Here is a 22,228-nt window from a genome sequence, read left to right on the forward strand (position 1 = left end):
AGTCAGTTCAGACTGTGGCTAGAAAGAAACACACTATTTACAAAGCTTTAAAAGTTCATTTACATGGATTGCTTAGATTTGGACCATTTGTCACAGATGTAATCTAAGCAAAGAACTGTGCAACCCTCTAGCTATTTTGCTCTATAATTCCCACCAACCCTAGCCAACTTAGTTAATGGTGAGGGATGTGATGGCAGCTGTGCGTTAAAACAGCCAGACAGCCACAAGTTACTCACCAAGGGCATTATATTAATACAGTATAATGTGTTACGGTGCCCTATCATGATCCCATTTTGGCAAGAGGTTTTCAGGAATTCCAAACTGATAGAAGGAGTGTATCTCAGTGGGAGGGCACAGACTTTATGCATGCATGTCCCAGGTTCAGTTTCTAGCTCCCCAGTTAAAGGATGTCATGCAGCAAGTCTGGAAAAGCCTTCCAGAATGTCTGCCTTTGCATGCAGACACGACTGGGCAGGTGGACTAATGCTTTGCCTCAGTCTGGGGCTATCTGCACGATGGCACTGAGGGAGAGGCGAGCCCTTGGTTTATTTCTCTCAGCGCAATCGTTTCAGCAAGCTCCAGTTACCTCTGCTCTACGCACATGTGACATTTCCCTAACTCTTCTTACTGGAAGGAGAAACATTCTCAGAGAACGCAGCAGTGACCCACTGGTTCTTGGGGAGCTGCTGTCCCCCTCAAAGAAGCCATGAGAGAAAGTGGGCTGTGCCAGCAGGGGTCATCAGCAGCTTTCTATGAGCAAAGGGCCAGCATGCTAACCAAGGTGAACACGCTGCTGCGGCTTGTTAGCCACACTGCGGTCGTGCAAACCTGGTCAATATTAAAAAAGCTCCCCATGTTTTTTCCTCGTGCAAGCTAGTTCTAGATCCCTACTCCCTGCATGTTGAGAATTCCAAATGAACTCCAATTGCAGTTGCACTGATAATGGATTCATATAAAATTTTAACCAAATGAGTTATGTAGCACTCATACTGTTCACAAGATTTAAATACACAAGGCTGGACCCAGCATCTTCTTCCACGAGAGGAAGAGCTTTGCACATTGCTGAGTTTTGGGGATTCTCCCCCAAGTCACCCCACTGAGAAAGAGCTTTTGACTTTGTGTAGCATTTCAGGGGCCTGAAGTGACTGCTGTGGGAAAGGGGCTGGGGAAGTTCACCTCTGCCAGCACAAATCTGGATCCAACCCATAATTCCCAGTTCTTTTATACTGTGTTGGTATTTAACAAAGGACCAAGTTTCTGAATGCACATGAAATGTCTGTACTTACATCTAACATCCAACCATCCCAAGCTTAATTCAAAAGCTCAATTTATTCCTGGCACAATCTTGGTTTTTCTCTGGTTCACATGAAACAACCCAGAGTACAGGTTGAGCATGGATTGTTGAATTCTGAGTAGTTACAAATGAATCCTGCACTATGGATTTGCTATGGGTTGTTAATCACTGATGGATGATCCAGGAAAGAACACGTGGTCTGTTGTTGGGTTGTGTACTCTGGGATTGTTTGTGGTTTAACAGTCCATAGTTAAAGTGCAAGCTGTGCTCATAACCCACAATTCAACAAGTCATGAGTCAATGTCAACTCATACTCAACCCATGTTTGAATTAAGTCTATGTTTGCAAGTTTAACCATACTCACATTATGAGTACAATGAGATTTTCACTAGCCTAAACTAGATGAAGCTGAAGCACTGAAGGTGACATTTATTTTCAGCCACAGAAAACAGGCTTTGCAGGGAAAACCCTTCAGAACTATACGCTACTTAAATTCTGCTGATGCCTCCCCAAAAAAGGAACTTCAGTTGTGTGTAACAGTGGCAATGCGGAAGTCAGTGGAACCTAATCTACCACACACACCATTTTATATACTACAGAAAAGATCTCAGCCACATACTGGTATAAATTGCTCAAAAGCCTACAATTCTTCTCCAGGCTCACACATCTCAGTGAGAGTTAAATTTCCAACAAAGTGTTAAATTAATCTGAAATGTTCTGGCTTAGCTGAGGTCAGCCAGGGGTGTTCATGCCCTCCCCAGAAAAACCAAGTTCTGTGTCAAAATCCCCCAGAATTCTGCAACCTGAAAAATTATGGCATAATTTGCATAATCTTAGCTTGCATAATGTCTCCTTGTTTTGTTGAGCAGGAAGATGATCAAGGAGCTACACAGTGAATGGAAGCCACGTGCCTCACTTTTAGAAATTGGTATTTCAGAAGGTCTACACACTTACTAACATATCTTAATGCCTAGAGAGCGGCTTTAAACCATGAACAACTGAAATCTAAAATTCTCCAAAGAATCACAGCATACATGCAACACCAGATATTGTGAGTTTGTTCAGTGTTGGCAGGTTGGCCTGAATTACAACTTTACACAGGGGTAGACAACCTGGGAAATAGACTGACAGTAGAAGCTGAAGGAAGGGCAAGTTACCTGAGGCAAAGGGGATCAAGCTGGGGACATGAGGTAAGAATGACCTGAAACACAGGAACCTGATGGAGCAATGGCTGCTCGAGACACAGAGACCAGGAAAACCAGCCAGCAGTGTGAGAGTTCTGCTGTTTTGATGGGAAGGATGAGGCCAGGAAATGGGGAGCTGGAAAGGAATCGGGGTGAGAGAACACACAGAAGCAGGCCTAAGCCCTGACAAGGGAATTCTGCAAGTTGTAGCTTCTTCCACCAGTACTGCACTGTGCCTGAGAATGAATACAAAGGGCCAAAACACAGAGTTGTGTATGGATTTCCCATAATTGACCTAAGCATTTATTTGGCTACAGGACTTCTGATAACTGCACAATAATGTTTTAAAGCGCTAGGCATGCTGAAGCCATGGGAAACAAGTGCATGCCGTCATGAAGGGCATCTTTGTCAAATGGGAAGCTCCAGCAATTGGGTGGAACTGTTAGTTCCTTCAAAGGTTTTTGTCCCCTCCAAATGTCACTGTTCCATTTCGTAGAACCACCCACCACAAAGCTTCCTGCACAGTTGTCGCCACAAATGGTGTTTTTGAAAAGCTGGTCTATTTATCGCTCAACCAGTGCTGAGCCTGCTTTGTCTGTCTTTCTTCAAATGACATGCATCCCAACTCCTTAATCATCGTCTTGGCTATAATGCCGTTCCTTATCTTACTGTGAATTTTGATCCATAAGAAATTATGTTCTGGTTCCTTGCCCAAATGCATTTTTGAACATGCGTATCATACCACTTTTGGAAATATACTTTTCTTACCAATAAAGATATTTCATTTTCTTTAGTTACTGAGCAGCAAAGGACCCTGGAAAATCAATTTGTTCCACTAGTTCCATAACTGTCTAGCTAAGAAGGGCAATCAGTTTTTACTGCTGCCTTCCATAAAGCACAAATCTATGCATGTTTATTCAGAAGTAAGTCCTATTATATTCAGTGGGGTTCTGTCCTAGTAAGTGTATTTGGGTCTGCAGCCAAATATCCTCACAGGCAGAAGCAGAGAGCAAAAAGTTCTCAAGCTGTCTTATGCATTCATTTATCTGAATGATATGTTGTCCTCTAGATTAGAGGGAAAATAATTTTTATGCTAGTGCCTTAAATGTTGATTGAGATGTACTTAGCTTGCCCTGAACACATTTATAAACTTGAAAAAAAATCACACATGGAGTAGTATTGCAATAACTGATTTAGGGATGCCGAAGAATTTGATTTCTTTTCTTTTCTAGTTTTTTTTTTCCTTTGAATGCTGCCTGGCCAACCCCTGACCCCCTTCTAAGCCAGAGCACAACTAATTTAAGTTTCAAGAGAGCCTTGTTTTTCTGTATGTCTGAGAAACACAAGTGTATCCCCCAGGTGCAGCTAGTCCTACAGAATTCGGAGGGTTGGGTTAAACCTCAGGGATTAGGCTGCAAATTTCTGAACAAACTTGCATAGAATCAGGCTCCATTTGCAGCACACATGTTAATAGGAAGAACAGGTCTTGACTCCAGGCCTTGTCGTGGTCTCAGCCTAGGGACAAATAGGTCTTCAAATGTGTACCATTATTTCCTAACAGGAACAGTGTGGCAAGTTAAAACGTTGCACGCAGCCTTAGGAATGGCTCAAATACCATGCTACAACATTTGCAATACTTTTCTTACTTTTGTCAATTATCTCAATTTCCATTTTGGTATACACATGGTTAATTTCACTTAGGTTTGCTTTCTGCGACCTTTATGATTCACGCGGCTGTCTAGGTATGACTATAGCTATGTAGACACACACATAAAATGGAGAACAATGGAAGATTTAATATGCTGTACAGAATGAAAGTGCAAGTGTGAGGCAAACGGGAAAACTCAGCACCACCATTGGCGCTACGGCCAAATAGTGCTGAAATTACATGGGTGAGTTAAAGTATCCAGAGCGCTGGTAATGAGTCACTCATGCAAGTGACGCTGCATGCCTTTTAACGAGAAAGAACGTTCAGAACAGGCAAGGGCGACATATTGTTACAAAAACAAAACCAAACCAAACCCAGGTTTGTTTTCAGCTTCAGTGCTACTCTTTGCAAATATGAAATCTCTCTTCTTTCTCCTCCTTTTTTTACTTACAGCACCTGCCCCTTCTCCCTGGGGTTTCTACAGCAACAAAAAGGAACTTTGTTTGTTAATCGGCCAGTTAGAATTACACTTAATTATTCTCCTCAACTGCAAATAATCCCAGTTTGAGTTTCAAGCAAGTAATCCTGGTTTTGCAGAAACTTCCACCTTCCTACACGTTCTCAATGCTTTAGTAGACAAAGAAATATAGAAAGTGAAGCTTTGCACCACTGCAGTTAATAAGAAGGAAAATTAAGGGATGTTATCCTTTTCTGCATTTGACCCCAACATGCAGCAGTTTGAAATCCTATTTTAAAAGCTACGTCGAAGCCATTTCATCCGCTTTCATATGACAAGGCAAATGCACTAATGGAAAAAGCATTTTTATAGGTTTAATATTCTTACAGTATCGCTGCACTATCAAGACGAGTTTATTGATTTAGCTGTATTTTCTACTTAGATGCAGATGTGATGATGGTAAAAGAGACTTCAAATCCTTAGGGTGGGTTTTTACCTGCAAGCATCTCAGATCTTTTTAAAGATGTGGTCAGCCTACATGGAGATGACCACATCTCCCAAAATGCAGAGACCCTTCTAGAAACAAGTGTCAGGCAAGTTCTTTATTGGTCCCAGGCCTGGATGACACATCACTTAATTAATAATCAGCTGACAACGTGCAGCTGAATCTGCAAACTACCTCCATTGACAGGTATTCATACGACATGATATGCAACCCCTGTTAAATTTGATCTGTCATGATTCTCTCTCACACACAATCATTTGATTGTGTAGTAATGCAGAGCTGAAAGTGTATCTGTGAACATCTTGTGACCCTAAGTCTTGAAAATACAGGAGATGCAGGTATCTGAACTGCATACTTTTCAAAAATCTTACTGAGCCCATAAAGACAATCACCTCACTTGTTACTTCTTTCTCACACTTTGGGGAAACCAACACACCTTACTTTAAAGCTTCACATGCTTTCTTTAAAGGGTACCATCTCTGTCCATATCGGTGCAAACTACACTTGAACTTTATTCATGGATCATTTTCTCTTGTCCATCACGGTACTGGATAACTCCTTCCAACAGCTGATATGAACAGATAAAATCCCAAATAGGATATTTGGATCTCCCAAAAGATGGATAACAACATTTCCCTGAATATTTATAGATACTGCTCTCTCTTTGTGTGGCATGTATATGTTCATAAACAGAGAGCAAAAGGTACATGGAAACAGATCCTAAGTGTAGCATATATAATAAGTTGAACACTGGGATACAATGCATGCACAATACCTTCAACAATCAAGCAGTGAAACCTTCCCAGGAGTGTGTCCAAAGCAGCCAGCCAAAGTTTGCACACACAGCTGCTTGTTTCACAGCAGTGGATGTATCAGCTGAACTCCTGCACTTCAGCCCCTCTTTTCTCCATTGTGTCAAATCAGGGGCTTCGAAAGACACCTTTATTTCATATTGCAAGAATGTTTCTCTGCTCTGTTCTTGATTTGCTCTTGCTCAGGAAGCAGCACCTTCTTCCTATTAGATGGTCACAGGGCACATGATGATCCGGTCTTCTAGAAGCACGCTGATGATCAGGAACACAAAGTAAAGCCCAAACATGGTGAAGCCCAGGAATTTGTTCATCCTCCACTTGCAGGCCGCAATAGAGAGGATGACAAAGAGCAGCATGATGAAGAGGAGGACGATAGCACAGAAGAGCCCGTTGCTGCTCACTGCCACTGGGCTGAAACTGTTGATGCAAGCGTAGAGGAGCCATGGAAGAGGAAGGCTGGTGGGAAAAGAGACCATTGGAAAAGCTCGTGAAGACAGGGCTGACGATGCAGAAAGGCGGTCTGGCTTAACTCCAGGTGGCAACTCGAAAGATTACCAAGAGAGAGCACCGAAACCTTCCTCTGGAAGGCGAGGGTCCTGGTTTCTTTACATTAGATGGGACAGGTTTAGGACGTAGTGTTAACCTGACACTTACAGCTTCAGAAGAAGGCAACAAGAGGGAGACTACATGTTCACATATCCTGCAAGGACAGCTCGTTTTGTAAACTTTGAGGCCTTGGAGAGAGGATGGGTCAGAAAAACTAGAAGCATATTTTCCTGCACAATCAGGACTTTCCACTGGAAATTATCATAAAGCCAGCACAGTATCTAGAAAATGGTGTCAGAATCAATATGCGTAGCTGGGGTTTTAATACAGAGATCCCAAAGGGAGAGGCAATACTGAAATGAGGAATAAAAGTCCCCCCACAAGGGAAACGGGGGAAATTGTTTTACCATCCCTTAATTAAAGGTCAAGTAAGAAGCCTCATAGACCACCCAGCTCCTGGGTCAGCTCTTTGCTACCGCTGGAGGGTAAGAATAGGCAGCTTCGCACCAAAGCCTGATCTTTAAGTATCCTGTACTAAATGAGGGCAGAACCAGGCCCATAGGCCAAACCTGGCCTGCTGAGCTTCCCAAGCAGGCCAAGCCCCCTGTCCCATGACAGCTGCCTTCCTGAATTTGAAATTTATCCCCCATTCTAAAGGCTTGAAGTGCCTCTCCTGAGGGTTAAAATATGTTGACCTTTTTGGTAGTCCAGTCCTGGTCCTTTGGAATGGCCCTCAAAACCCCTTGTATTGTATTGGCCCATGGACTGAAAGAGGTTCACCACCACTGCTAAACACAGTATTCTCCTACTCGCTATTCCTTCTTAGTACAGCTGATCTACTACAGGACCATCCACAATCCATAGTTGAGGAATGTTATGAGACAGCAGCTCCTCTGCATATTTTCCAGCCAGCTCCAAGAAAGATGCCAATGATTAATGCGAGCTGATGGAGCTTTGGGCTTCCTGCCACCTTGCACTCGCTACATCAGTGGGCCAAAAGGGTTGAAGCCAGATCAGGAAACAACTTGCATGCCTATCACTCTTCTGTTCTACCCATTCTATCTGCTAGAATGAGTAATGAGGAACAGATGGAGCCCAGACGTGCTCACTTGCTTCGAATGACACACCAGTAGAGCTGGGAGAGGTCCATAAAGCCATCAGGGCCAACCCCCCGCTCAACACAAGGCCCCAAATTGAAGCAGCCCTAATGGATGGCTGCCCAGCTATATCTTGTAACTGCCTTGTGGAAGAAAGCTACCTGAAAAATACTGTGTGCAGAAATAATCTTTCTTGAGATTTAATATTTTTAATATGGGATTTTCTTTTAAGCAGCAAGCAAAAATAATTCTAGGTGCCATTATGAAGTTCTATTCTGTGACTTGGTTTCAGATGGATGATTTTCAAAAAATGGGCTGCACTTACCCCACTGTGATGTCAAAAATGTTGCTTCCCACAGAGCTGGACACTGCCATGTCCCCCAGTCCTTTCCGTGCCACAATAACACTGGTAATTAGATCAGGGATGGATGTGCCAGCGGCTAAGATGGTCAAGCCCATGATCTCTTCACTGATGCCAATGGTCTCTCCAACCTAAGTTGAAAAGAATGCCATGAGATCAAGGAAGCAAGCCTTGCAAAACATACTTAGAAAGGGGCTGACTTCTTGGCCATGCAGGGCTTCCATTTGCTGCTTTGTGATTCAGAACCTTTTGCCTTAGCTCAAGGATCCCTAGACCTTTTGGATGTGTGGGTTGCACATCTGGAATCCCGGCAGTGCTGTGGGCACTCTCACAACATGACTGCCATGTTTAGAAGACCTATTTCCCAGAAGGCAAATTGGCAACTTGTCCAAAACCCTAAGTGCATGGAGAGGTGGGGCCTGTGCAAACCATTTTATGGGACAGAAACAGTTAAGTAGTGGAAAGAATCTGAGTTGGTAGTGATGCCCTGGAAATCTGCCAAAGGGCAGTTGCAGAAATATGACTCATGCGTACATGAGAATAATGATGTGCATATATCTGAGACTTAAGTAGCAACTAAAGAAATATCTTCTGTCTCTACACGAAATGAAATGGTACCACCAATGAAATGGTAGTAAGATACAATCTGAGTTGGTGGAAAAGATTTATTTATTTTTCGATTTATATCCTGCCTTTTTCCTACAAAGGGCTCAAGGCAACTTACATCTTCTCTCCTCCTCCATCTTATCCCCACAACAACAACCCTGTGAGGGAGGTTGGGCTGAGAGTCTGTGATTGGCCCAAAGTCACCCAGTTGGCTCCATGGCTGAGCGGGCACTCGAACCCAGAACTCCTGAGTCCCAGTCCCATGCTCTTAACCACTACACCACACTGGCTCTCATGGTGCATGCTACTTTATATAAATGTCTTGGCAGGAAGGCAAGGGGATGCCATGTACCCAGCAGATCTTCCAGCATGCAGAAAATAAAACAGTGAACTCAAAATTCTGGGTATGAAAAGTCATTTTCCACAAGCTGTTGTCATGAACCATTCAGTCATGTCCGACCCTTGGCCCCTCTATGGATCATTCATTGCTCTCCATGCCTGCCCGCCCTTCAGCAAGTATTAGCTCTAAAACACAAAACCACTCCTTTGTGCGCAAATAAAAGTAGTGCCTGAGTTTGCAGTGCTCTAGTTATTATGATTATTAGGAAAGCAGGAGGGTCAGGAACCTGGTGATCACCAGGAGATGCATCGGCAGGCAGTATGGTACCCGTAGGCACATGCTGGAGATCCAGTCATAGCTGAGGGCCTTCAATATTTATTATGTCTCATGAAGACTACATCTAGCCATCTTCTCAGTATAGCTTTGCTGAAGCTGGCAACTCTGTTGGTGAATATGCTTTTGCACACTGTGTACCTTTAGTGTTTTATGCTATTTTCAATGTTGGTCAATTTTATTTTCTTGAAGCTTTCTTGTGTTTTTTTTACCCTTTTTGGTACTTTGTATTGAAGGCCTTGCTGCATGAAATTGTGGCACATGTGCTAACATAAATAAGCAGACCAACAATGTGGCCTTTAGTATTCCAAAAACAAAAAATGGACAAACAAAAGCAAACAAACTAACGATAATAGTGCCATCTGTTCTGCTTGTTTTGTCCTAGTTATTAATTGGCTGGGTTTAGCATTGTTGGTCTGTTGTGTTTTCTGAACCCAGTCATATTTCACCATGGTAAATTTGGTCTTTAGAAATCACAAGAAACAGCAGTTTATTCTAATTAAAATATTTTACTTTTGTATTGCTGCATACGGCTTTTTTCCTATGTATGCTACTCTAGAAGTTCCTTTGGAATTGCAGAGTATGGTATTAAACAAGTAAGTCAAATGTGAAGTCCACGTGATACAGTGAACTGTTAGGACTGAAATTCTTAACACGAACAAAAACACAGGGGCAAATCAATCGCCTACCTGATGCGCCCACCAAACCATTAGGTAAGAAAATGCTGCTATCCAGGAGATGGATCCAAAAAATGTTAATGGAAAAAACTTCTTTGCGGACTGAAAGACAGAAAGAATGGGAAGCATGAACACTGGGTTAGATGCTATTTTAGTCCAAAATAAGACCTATTTGGATCACTGGATGTAGCACAGACATCAGCCCTCCAGGTGTTCTGGACTGTAACACCCAGGATGCCTGACCACTGGCCACGCTGCCTGGCACTGATGGGAGTTCAAGTCCAAAAGATCTGGAAGGTTCCAGTTTGGAGAAGGCTAATGTACACAGTACTGACAGCGATAAATTCCAACACGCATAGGCGCAAACAGTGAACCCATGCTGCATCCATGTTTAGGACTATGTTCCTTAGAATTACTATATAGTTATGTGCTTGGAATTAATATATGATTTTTTTTTCTGTGCTCCTTAGATTTGCGGTTTCTCATTAAAAATACTGGTATTCTCTGGCATCACCTGTGGCCACACCGTCTCACATCCTATGCTTCTTCTTAGAACACAATTCATGAACCACCCAAAAGAAATACTTTATGGAGTTCAAATATATTCATAGGGTGAAACACTTAGTCCTTTGGCATGTTGTCCTACACCTAAAAAAGAATGCCATTTAGGTAGCTATACCGAGGACCTCTTTTAAAGAGAAGGTCAAATATCTGTGATGACTTTTGTACTCACTGAACACTAGCTATCCGGTAGGTGAAGAGCAGCAATTTGTAACAAAATGCTAGGTTTTAGCAGTTCACAGAAAGTCTAGTAGATGTGTACTGCATTGTAGAGACCTCTCAGATAACATAGTTTCACTTATTCCCAAAGACTGTTGCTGGTACTTTGGTTCGAATGACAAACAAACCCACTCTTACTGAAATTCTGCCCTCACAGACTCCCTTAAAGCAGACAGCAATAATGCTCTGTTATAAACTCTTCCTTAATTTAATTCTGAATGTACTGAAAAGCTTGAACACTGCTGAATGTTGTCAGCAGCAGTGACCCTGACCCTACCCTTATTTTGAAAATAAAAAACCTCTCTCTGTTTCCAATGTTTGTTACCACAGTGCTTTTCACAGTTCTATAACTGTGTAACAGGAGATTGCAAGAGTGTACAGGTGATAGTAAAACAGTCCCCCCTCCTGCTTGAATGTTTTCTTTCAGGAAAGATATTTGGCATATTGTTATAAAGCTTTTTTTAGAAGTGCATTCAAAAGAACCTAGCATCTGCATTTTTATTATCCAGCTTGCTTGTACTCATGGGAATAGGATATGCTGGCAAGTATTTTTCATATAGCACCTAATCACTTTCCACTTTGCCATCACCAACTTGATTTAGCAAAAAAGCTGGCACACAAGGAACGGTTTCTCACACTGCAGTAAATCATGGGTTAATTAGCCCACAATTTGCTAGGACATGTGGAGTACACAACGTGATTTAAATAAACAACCTTCCAGTGCCCTCTTCCTAGGTTGTTAGCACGATGGCCAAACCTGAAAACTTGTTTAGGGGTTAACCTATGCTTGTCATATGCATGTTCCTTCAAATCATGGGTTAATAAGCCTCTGAGCTATCTAACTGATGAACCTGTTGTGGGCAGGAGAAGTGAAAAGAGGCCATAAGATCCCACAGATCCAGACCTCTTTCCTCTTTTGGACCTGAGGTCTTCTGAGGTCACTGTGGCAACTTGCAAGGGGTTGGAGAAGGAAGAGTGTCCTGATCCTGGCGTTGGATTCTTCTTCCTAAAGCTTTCCCAGGGATCATAGGGTTGCTCTGATCATCGATTAAAGCTAATTGATAATTAACTAATCTTTCTTCAAATCCCCTGACACCCCTAATTATATGGCAAAAAATAACAAATACGTAGATCCTTAGAGCATATTTTTACAATGAGCTGTATGACTCAGTTGCTACTCTGGGGTAAATGTAGGAATAAATGAAAATATAAAGAATTCAGTAATACGTTCAGTGCATTAGCTCTAATTCAGAATATGCTGGTTGGTGCTTTCTATGGCTGCTAGTTTCTCCTGGCTCTGTGTGAAGAAAGATCATACTCTAGCTTTGTCAAAATGGCAGCAAATAATCCCTATAGATAGAACACTGATAAGGGGAGGAAGAGATGAATTATGCTAATCTTCATTAGTTGCTATGGATTTACTGTCATTGTAAAAATGATATTGCTTTATCCCTAAAAGAAGAGAAGCAAAGGGAATCCGGAACGCCTCTTAGAGGAACAAACCATCACTTATGGGGCCATGGCTGCCCTTTTGAGTGACCAAAGACTTGGTTCATTCTTCGTTTCAGCTGGCTTGTCCCTGTCCTGCCTTGTGGAGGAGAGAATGCCTCTTTAAGGGCTTAATCTATCCGCCCTGCCTGTGTCCAGCTCTGCATTGACCCTGTGATCCCGTCTGCTCTCAGAAGCCAAGCAGGTTCATCTAAGCTAAGCCAGGACAAGCTTGATCAGCAGTCTTGTGGCAGGTGGTGGGAGGACAGTCCAAGAAAACACTCAGGCACTTTTATGCAATTCATACTGTATCCCCTTTCTTTTCTTTGAACCCGTCAGTCCACAGTGGGAATAACCACACCGTGCCACCAGCAGCAGCTGTAACTACGTGGGCGGTCCCCTCAAAACTTGCTGGACATCATATTTCAGTACCACATGCCACAAAGGAACTCAGGCCATTTCTAACTTGGGTAGCAGAATGGGAGCTGCCGTGACATGTCCCTAGGACACCTCAGTAATGCTGGAAGTCTGATAGCACCTGGGATGAGTCCAAGCTGTGCACCCTTCTCATGGCAGTATCGCCTCTCCAAATGGGAGCAATATGGTGGTCAAGAGGGAAAATGCCACCCTTGGTTGCATAGCCAGAAGTGTGGCTTCTAGATCGGGAGAGGTATTACAACCACTCCATATGACTCTGGTGCTCCCACAATTGGAGTATTGTGTTCAGTTCTGGGCTCCACATTACAGGAAGATATAGCCAGGTTAGAGTCAGTGCAGCGTAGGGCCACGAGGTTGGTGGCTGAAGTGCTGGGAATGCCGTATGAGGCAAGACTGAGGGAGCTGGGCCTTTTCAGCCTGGAGGAGATTCCAAGGGGATCTGATAGTGACATATACGTATGTGAGGGGATGTCACACAGAGGTGGGTAAAGACCTGTTCTACCCTGCAGAGGAAGGCAGGAGGCGCTCCAATGGAGCAAAGCTCAGGGAGCCAAGGTTTCATTTTGATGTCAGGAAGTACTTCCTACCAGTTAGGACCCCGAGAGTATGGAATGGGCTTCCACAGAGGAGGCTGAGGTCCCACTGGTGGGAGTGTTCAAGGAAAGGCTGGACATGCACATGGTAGGCATGTCATGAGTGGAGCCGGCTAGAGCCGGGGGTCAAACTAGATGGCCTGGGAGGCCCCTTCTGACTTGTTGTTTCTCTGTTTCTCATACCAATGTGGGGAGGGGCACCGGCAAAGCGCATGTCGATGTAACTTTCATTTTCTAGTGGCACCTCAGGAAGAAGCCAGAATGCTGCAGTTCCTGTATAATGAAAAGTAATGCCAAGAGGGGCACCTGTTTCACTCCAGCCTGAGGACCGAAAAAAACTTTTAAGGTAGAGGTAAAAGGGGAACAGACCAAAACTACCACCATATTTTAACTTACAGATTTTAACTTTAGGTGAGGCATTTCAATTTTTTAGAGCAGAAAGAAATTCCACAAATGTTGGCCAAGCAGCCAATGATTGGCAGTTGTGGGAAAGGTGTGTAGCCACCTGCAAAAACTTGGAGGGCTGCAGTGGGACTTTAGGCAGGCTGGATTTGCCGCACAGGCCTGAGGTTCAAGCCTTACAAGGTGGGAAACTGTCACAAAGAAAATGGATTCACAAACACATCATTTTAGTGAATCAGGTTCTTTGACTCCCCCTTTCCCCCAAAATCACATCTCAAGGTCTTACTTTAATTTAATTAAAACATTTCTATGCCATCCTTTGCGGCAAGCCTCAGGATGCCTCACTTTCTGAGCAAGCATTCAGCTCTTCTCTCTCATCCAATACTTGTGCATCTATTCATAGGCTGGTTCCAGAAAGTAGAACTGCCAAGCAAAATGTATCGTGCAGCTGTTTTATCTTTTCCTTCTTAGTGAATTGTTTGTGGTAAGAAAAAGAGGCAGAACAAAGGGTGGGAAAACCCAGGAGAGCTACCATTGAATGGTGTCAGTGTCTGGACTCCTGTAAAATGATATGGACAAGGCAGGAAGTGGGCACAATAAAAGTCTAATCTGAAAGTACCCACAATCACTTGCTTATGTTTGACTTGTATGCCAAGTGTAAATTGTCCACCTTTCAGCACCTGTAGGTGTTATCAAGTCAAAGATTAAATGCTTAAGTCTTAAGTGGAAAGAAGCAGATGCATTAGTTGAAATCAGTTGGATTTAAAAGTGTTTAACTGACTGGATTGCATCCTGTGCTAATTCTGGGTTATGTATAGCAGCTGGCATCCTTTGAAGAAATATGAAATTGGAATAGAAATATGAGTTATGCTTTAGAATAATTTTTTAAATTCGTAAACACACCAAACCCGTTCACTGGCTTCAGCTAGCCATACTTTGAGGGTCAGATATTTGTGGAGTTTGTCACATTAGCACAGAATAAAATGCCACTGAATTTTTAATAGGGGTTTCTCTCCAAGAAAGAATTTGATTTTAATATGGAAAATCCAAAAACTCATTTCCAGAATGACTGCAGAAACCAGGAACTGCTATTGATGAGGAGGCTCAAGGATACACAGACTGCTGGAGGTCTGGAGAAAGATTTCTTATGCATACATACTGATAAGAGCCACTGAAAGAAGCAGCCACAGAGACCAACAACATGAAAGAACGATTAATGCCATATTTTAGAGGTTGCTATTAAATATTTATACAAGTAAATGGCAATATATTCACAGCCATTGTCTGGCAGGCAGGACCTCCAGCCGCCCAAACCAAATGTCATATACTAGGGCAGACTTTTTATTTATTTTCTCCACAAGGCAATTAAATGGGAGCTGAGAAACCATTCACTCATTATTAATGGAAGCCCAATTCACTGTATGCATTTTGAGAAAATCTGGTCTAGATCTGATGCTTAACAACTTTATTGTACCAATTCACATGTAAGAACAAACGCTGCCTTACTTACAGGATTTCTGACATCAGGCAGGGTAACCCATAGTGGGAAAACAATGGGGAAAATGATCAGGTAGGTGAGCTGCTTGCGTGGGGTGTCAGGCCAGGCCAGGCTGAGTGGCTGATCTTCATCCTCCTCCTCCTGTTATAAAAACATGGAGATTGATTCACTACTGTTAATCTGGTGCGAGATGGAAAAAAAAAGCCACAAGAACATCACTATGCAAACATTTGCACTTTGCAATGGAGAAAAGTACTAGTCTTGGGGTCCGGACTGTCTGCATTTTGCACTGAAAGAATCTATTTACAAAATCTTCAGCTATGTCACATAATAAAATAAGCAGAACATTTCCACCAAGCATTTCCCATGTTGGTTCACTCCCTTTTTAGGACTGCATGCAGTACCTAATATCTCCATATATTCCTACCTGTCCACTTAGATCCCCTCTGGAACTCTTCCTCCCAATATCCTCCCATAGTGAGATCAAAGGGGAAGGGGCTAGGAGAGGGCACTCTCAGCAGTAGCGCCTAGACTCTGGAATTCACTCCCCACGCATATACAGCTTCTTTCTTTCAGGTGTCAGCTGAAAGCTTTTTAAAAAAATTTAAACAAGCTTTTGGTTAATTTAATACTTTTACATTTTGTTATGGATTATTTAATTTAATTTAATTTATGATTAATTTATTGGCTGTATGCATTATGGTGTGTGAGGCTATATTTTATTATGAGATGTGTATCTATTATTTTATCTATTTTTCCGTTACTAACTATTTTTATTGTATCCTTTTTATTCTATGCTGTTTTAGCACTTGTGAGCCACCCAGAAATCTTTTGGGTTACGGAGCAGCATAGAAAGGGAATGAAATAAATAAATATATACATGCGGAGTTATATAGCAAAGGATGCAAAGACCAGCAAGCTGCCTTATCGTGATACCATCGGTGCACACACTATTTGAGTGCAGTGAAGCAGCTGGAATTGTCAGGAGACCTGAAAGATTAAGGTGCTCTTTCATATTCAAGGCACCTCATTTCGTCCCCACATTTGGTAACCAATCTCACTTTGGTGACACATGCATGTATCGACCATCATCAGTCAGTGAATTTTGCCACAAATCAAGCTAACACTCTTCCCATTTTAGGAAACTGAGAGGCGGATATAAAGAAGTGCAAATATCGATCTGACTCCTTTGATATTCCTAGAGTCTTTCTTAAAACTGTATCAGCAGTGTACTTTTTGCACTGTTCTTTCTGATTCCTGGAATATTTGTTCAGCATTTTTTCCTGGCTGGACGCTTCAGTACATGGACCACCCATAAAGAATGCCACACTTTCAAAGACCATTTGAAATTACTCTACTCCTTCACACACTGTTCCACAGAAAAAGTGCAAAAAAATCTACCCAGCCTATGAGGACTCAGCATGCTTAATAGCATTGCAGCGCTGAAGATCATTTGGGAAAGAAAACCAGAAACTGGAGTTGGTTAGAAAAGGAGCGTAGAGAATCCCAGAATGTGGCTGGGTGGCTGAAGTACTGAATATGGTCATTTCTGTTGGAGATGAGGGACACTGCAATATTTTGTTGCAGATCTAGTTATATTCTAGTTATATTACTACCCTGTCATTTTCAAAGGGTTCTACTTAATGAGTTTTACTATTACATATATAGTTTTGTTGCAGATCTAGTTTGTTCTAGTTATATTACTACACTGTCTTTTTTTAAAAAAAGTTTTACTTGAGTCCATGAATGCTACAAGGTTTTCATTAAAAAGGAAACCAGATATTTCCAGATTTGTCAGAGGCTTAAACTTATTCAGTGTTACATATTTTCATTTGATCAAACCACTTCACCTTACATTACTCTTTATTTTATATTTTGCATCCATGTAACCATGGCCTAAGGAGTTTCTCCCTATACATCCATAACCATAACTCCACATATGTACACACGTATACACATATGTTTACCTATATAAGAAACTTTATATGCACAGCAAAAATATAACCTTTCCTGTTAGGCAATTACACAAGTTCAGCTTTAATTATTCTAGCCTATGGCTTTTCTAAAAATAGCATTCAATTTCATATTAACATCCTCTCCTACTCAGGCATATTCCTTTTTTACCAGTTTCTATGGAAACCAAAATTATATATGACTACCATGATGATGATTACTTTAAGGCTTTTTTTTAAAGCACTTTTTTTCTAGTAATGAAGCAATCTAAAATTTACAAATTTCTGTACAATTACTGAACTGTTGATTGAATTACTGTGGCAAATTATATTTAGTGTGATGCACTTCAAGATCAATTCAACATTAGTTCATTTTAGGAGACATTCTTCTGTATTGTCTTTGCATGTGTCTTTTGTCAAAATAGCTTAACCTTTATCTATGAATAGGATTTTTCCCCTATCATGTGATTACTTGGATATTTTGAATACTTCCATTAGACAAACAGCTTAAGGGAGGGGGACTAGGTACTAAAATCCAAGAAAATGTGCTGTGATTTAAGGTGCTTCCAGAGGAGACCTTTATCTTGTGATCACCTCAGTTATTACTTATTTACTGCTTTTCTATACTGTTCACAGCTCTCAGAACAATTTACATCCCTACAGATAACAGAACTCCAGAGAATGCACTACAAGGTCACTCTGTAAGCCAATGCACGATGGGGAAAGTGTGACAGACTGGTGGAAGAAAGCAATAGGACTGATTTCTAGAAGGAGTATAACATTCCCAATCATTACTCTAAATTTTAAAAATGGCAGATGAACAGGCTGCCATTCACAAGATCATTTACCTGCCTAATGTACGCTGCATCCAATACAGGAGTGGAAAGTTCTAACTGTGTGTGCTACTCACAACATGCTGGAAGGCAGGACCAAGGTTTTTGTGATTCATGGTTGGTTCTTGACCTGCATTCACATATTGCCACATTATAAAATGGAAAAGCTTGTGTGGAGTAGTGGTTAAAGCACTGGGATGGGACTCTGGAGACCTAAGCTCTAGTCCCCTCTTGGCCATTAAATTCACTGGGTGACTTTGGGACAGGCAAAGCCTGACCTACTTCACAGGGCTATTGGGAGGATAAAATAGAGGAGAGTTCTGTAAGATGCTTTGGGTTCCTTGCAAAATGGAAAAAAGGTGGAATATAAATATAATATGTATACATGTGTGTGTTTCTGTGTATAATGTTTGCTAAATTTATTATTTTCAGATTTTATGTCAAACCAGAAGGTATACTTTACATTCCCATGGGTATTTACGAAGAAAGCCCCATTAAGTCAACTTCCAAGTCACTGTGTATATGAAAGCAGTTTTGTGCGGCCTAGTTATATAATTTGAAATAATGGATGGATTTGCAATAATTCCAGTTCCTACTTTTTGCAGTTCATTTGCAATAAACCCTCTCAGCACTTTGCATTCGAAGATGAGAGTTCCTGACTCGGCAGGTTTTTCCAGTGGGCTTAGAAAACACACTGCACAAAATGACTCCACACAGAATATTCTATGAGATGCAATTGTTCTGCCTGTTGCCTTTGTTTTTCCTGAATAATTTCTGAGGTAGAAGCTACAGGAAGAATGGACTTCCAGATTAATTTATTCAATGCTAGACCCTTTAATATTTCCTGTGCTAAAAAAATCCCTTCCTTGTTAAACAAACAGCAAGTTGCAGTCAAAACTAAGGTACTCTTACACTAACATTGATGATATAGGAGGACTGAACAGATGCTTATATTTGAAATCAAAGTGCTGGATTATGACCAGTCTAAATGGAATAATAAATTATTCAGAAGATCAACTGTACTTTGTTTGCCCCCCCTCTTTGGTTGGTTTGCTTTGAAGAGTCTTGAAATGGATTTCAATTTTAAATATATGCTATTAGAGACATCAAAGAATAAAAAACAGAATATTGGCCTTGCCTTTATTATGAAGTTTTATAGATAGGGATTCACTTGCAAGATGATGATGATGATTCTGGTCAAAAAATTACTCTGCAGTGAATTGCCCCACCAGGTAAACAGCCATGACTCTGGCACTTATGCTCCAACCTTGCTGTGCAGTTTCCCTCTCCCTAACATAGCAGCAGGCTTTCGGAGTCTTCCATATATAGAATTCATCCCACTTAAACAGAATTTCTGCTTTAAAAATGAAGCATTTAACCAACTCGAAGGGGGACTTGAATGTGTGACAGGTGTCCTTTTCATCAAGCAATTCCGGAACCTCAAACTTCAAATTCTCTACCTTATAGGTTAGCCTTCCCCCAGCTTGCACCTTCTCATGGTGTTCACTACAACTCCTTTCAGCTCTGACCATTGGTCATGCTGGCTGGGCAGATAGGAGTTCAAATACAAAGCATTTGGAGGGTAACCATTTGACCAAGGCTGCTCTACTCTTCCCCATTCTTGCATGAGATAAATAATCAACTTTCTTTCTCTCCAGCCATAGGGGAGGAAAGACATTAGTTTTCCAACAACCCTCCTTTCTGTCCCTGAAAGAGGAAATTTTAGAAAGCGTAGCCATGCTAGCAGTAAAAAATAAAAACAATCTTATGGCATCATAAATATTAACAGTATTATTCTGCCATAATGTTTAAGGTCTACTGAGCTTCGTCATTATAATACATCTTTAGAATCACAATTGTTTTGCCCATAAAATATTGTAAGAAAGGGTTAATCTAACATGTTTATCAGCATACACATAGGCACTTGAAAAAAACTCTGCCCGGTTTTCCTGTACCTGGTTTCACTACAACAGGGGTGAGCAACCTGCGGCCCTCCAAATGTTGCTGGAATGCTACTCCCTTCGCCCCTCTGCAGTGACTATGCTGGCGAGGACTGATGGAAGCTGCAACCCAACAATATTTGGAGGGGCAGGTGTTCACCACCTCTGCACTCGGAAACAAAAATGTTAAAAAGAAGGCGGCACTTCAGAAAGCTAGCCTTCCTTATCTAACCTTCCTTATCACCAAGAACAGATGGCCTAGTGATAGTTTTCTCCCCAAAGAAGCTGTGACATCTGTTAAACAAATGTCATGGGGAGCTGGAAGGAAAAGCTCAACACTCCATCTCTTCAGTCTCTTTCTTGCAGTCTCTACATTTCTCGAAATCCTATTCTCATCAGCCTCCTTCTGTTGCCCCTACTTGCATGAGACAGTAAACCCCACTTCATTCTTTATATCGCACCATGTCTGGAAAAGGCTGGGCTGGATGAGGGCCAATAAACTGAAGCTCAATCCAGACAAGACGGAGGTCCTGTTGGTTGGTGGATCGGGTGTCGGAGAGGGTGAATTGAACCTAGTCCTGAATGGGGTTGCACTCCCTCTTAGGGACAAGGTCCGCAGCTTGGGAGTGCTCCTCGACCCAGAGCTTTCACTGGGAGCTCAGGTGACAGCGGCGGCGAGGAGCGCTTTCTTTCAGCTTCGGCTGATCCATCAGCTGCGCCCCAACCTGGAGTACGACTGCCAGGCAACAGTGACACACGCGTTGGTGACTTCCTGACTTGACTTCTGTAACGTGTTCTACGTGGGGCTACCCTTGAAGACGGTCCGGATACTTCAATTGGTTCAAAATAGAGCTGCCAGGCTGCTGACGGGGACTGGGCGTTATGTTCACATGACTCCAGTCCTCTGTCAGCTTCACTGGCTTCCCATTGAAGTCCGGGCCCAATTCAAGGTGTTGGTGATGACCTATAAAGCCCTAAACGGCTTGGGTCCTGGTTACCTGAAGGAGCGCTTACATCCTTATATGCCCACCCGCCCCGAGATCTGCGGGAGAGGCCCTTCTCCGGGAACCCTCCGTGAAGGAAATTAGGAGGGTGAGTACTCGGAGGAGGGCTTTCTCTGCGGTGGCGCCCAATCTATGGAATGCGCTCCCCAGAGAGGTCCGCCTGGCGCCATCGTTATTTGTTTTTCGGCGCCAGGCGAAGACCTTTTTATTTAAGCGGCGTTTTAATTGTTAATATTATTGGATTTTATCTGGCCAGGGCGACTTATTTTATATTGTTATTTTTACATTTTAACTTAATGTTTGTACTTTACAAACATTTTAATTTAATGTTATAATTTAATGTTTGTATATTTTTTAACTTAATGTTGTAAGCCGCCCCGAGGCTTCGGCGAATGGGGCGGCATAAAAATGTTTTAATAAATAATAAATAAAATATCTTTTCCTCTTTAGCTTGCAAGAGTGTCCTTCTTCCTTTTAATACTAAATAGTTAAAATCTATGCAGCACTCTATTGGACTGGGCTAAAGTTCCACCTAGTCCCCAGCTTCTGTTTAGACTAGGCTAGTTGGATTCTTCCAAGGGCATGAAGGCCTCCCCTGGTATATGAACCTAGCATCCGGTATTTGTTGGTAGATTGCCTTGACTTAGCTGACACAGCTAATAGCATTGGCCAGATCTGTTCTCCAGCAATTTTCTTAATCTTTCTAAACAGTAGTTCTGAAATGAGGGTCCCTGGGTGTTGTCCATTTTCCATTCTTCGTGACCATTGGCTATGCTTGGTGGAGATGGTGCGGATCTACTGTCTAACATCTGGATGTTGGGAAGTAGTTCTGGGAACCACTGCTCTAGTCATTTAAGCTAGACACCAACACCAGGAACCTTCTAAAAATTAACATTACATTATATTATATGATACCCATACAGCTGACCCTCACTCAAGGTATCAAAAGCAGGAAAAGAGCTTCTCTATCTTTCTCTCTCCCTCTCTCCAGAGCTTCATTTTATGAACATCCTTCATGTTATCCCTTTGCAGTACCTTTGATATAACATAACAAACATTAAAAAGAGATGGAGGGAAGGGAGGGGGAAGCAAAAACCAACCTCCTCTGCACCAACAGCGGTTCCATTTTGCACTGGTCCATCATTTGGTGGTGTCACTTCAACTTCAATTTTTTCTGAAGCATAAACCACAGAAAAAGCATTTAAAACCCCAAAAAACAAAGTAAAATGGAGAAAAAAATGCTTATTTTATGACATTCATTGTACAGTTGAACAGTTAAGCACAAACATTTATCAGTTCATTTGTAAGCCAGTTTAAGACAAAACTAGTGTAACTGAAACTTACTGAAGCCTTTGTAAGAGATTCAAACAGAGTATTAATGGAGCTGGACCAAATATTCATAATCCTATCTTTAGTCCAATATCACAGCAATGAATTCAT

General features: G+C 41.9%; 1 protein-coding gene across 3 annotated transcripts in view; it reads right to left on the bottom strand.

Annotated features, from left to right (window-relative positions):
* Positions 1 to 4,932: 4,932 nt before the first annotated feature.
* The window catches only part of SLC24A2 (solute carrier family 24 member 2), a 102,077-nt gene continuing 84,781 nt past the window's right edge, over positions 4,933 to 22,228 (bottom strand). For all 3 annotated transcript variants that reach the window (XM_044427930.1, XM_044427931.1, XM_044427929.1), the window contains 5 exons: positions 21,889 to 21,962; positions 15,072 to 15,200; positions 9,873 to 9,962; positions 7,869 to 8,035; positions 4,933 to 6,356 (listed from right to left, as the gene is read on the bottom strand). In XM_044427930.1, the coding sequence (XP_044283865.1) occupies positions 6,107 to 6,356; positions 7,869 to 8,035; positions 9,873 to 9,962; positions 15,072 to 15,200; positions 21,889 to 21,962 (710 nt within the window). In that variant the 3' untranslated portion in view covers positions 4,933 to 6,106. The remainder of the gene's footprint in view (positions 6,357 to 7,868; positions 8,036 to 9,872; positions 9,963 to 15,071; positions 15,201 to 21,888; positions 21,963 to 22,228) is intronic.

Source organism: Varanus komodoensis, unplaced genomic scaffold (assembly GCF_004798865.1).
Source record: "Varanus komodoensis strain SLA01 unplaced genomic scaffold, ASM479886v1 scaffold19, whole genome shotgun sequence".
Taxonomy (NCBI): Eukaryota; Metazoa; Chordata; class Lepidosauria; order Squamata; family Varanidae; genus Varanus; species Varanus komodoensis.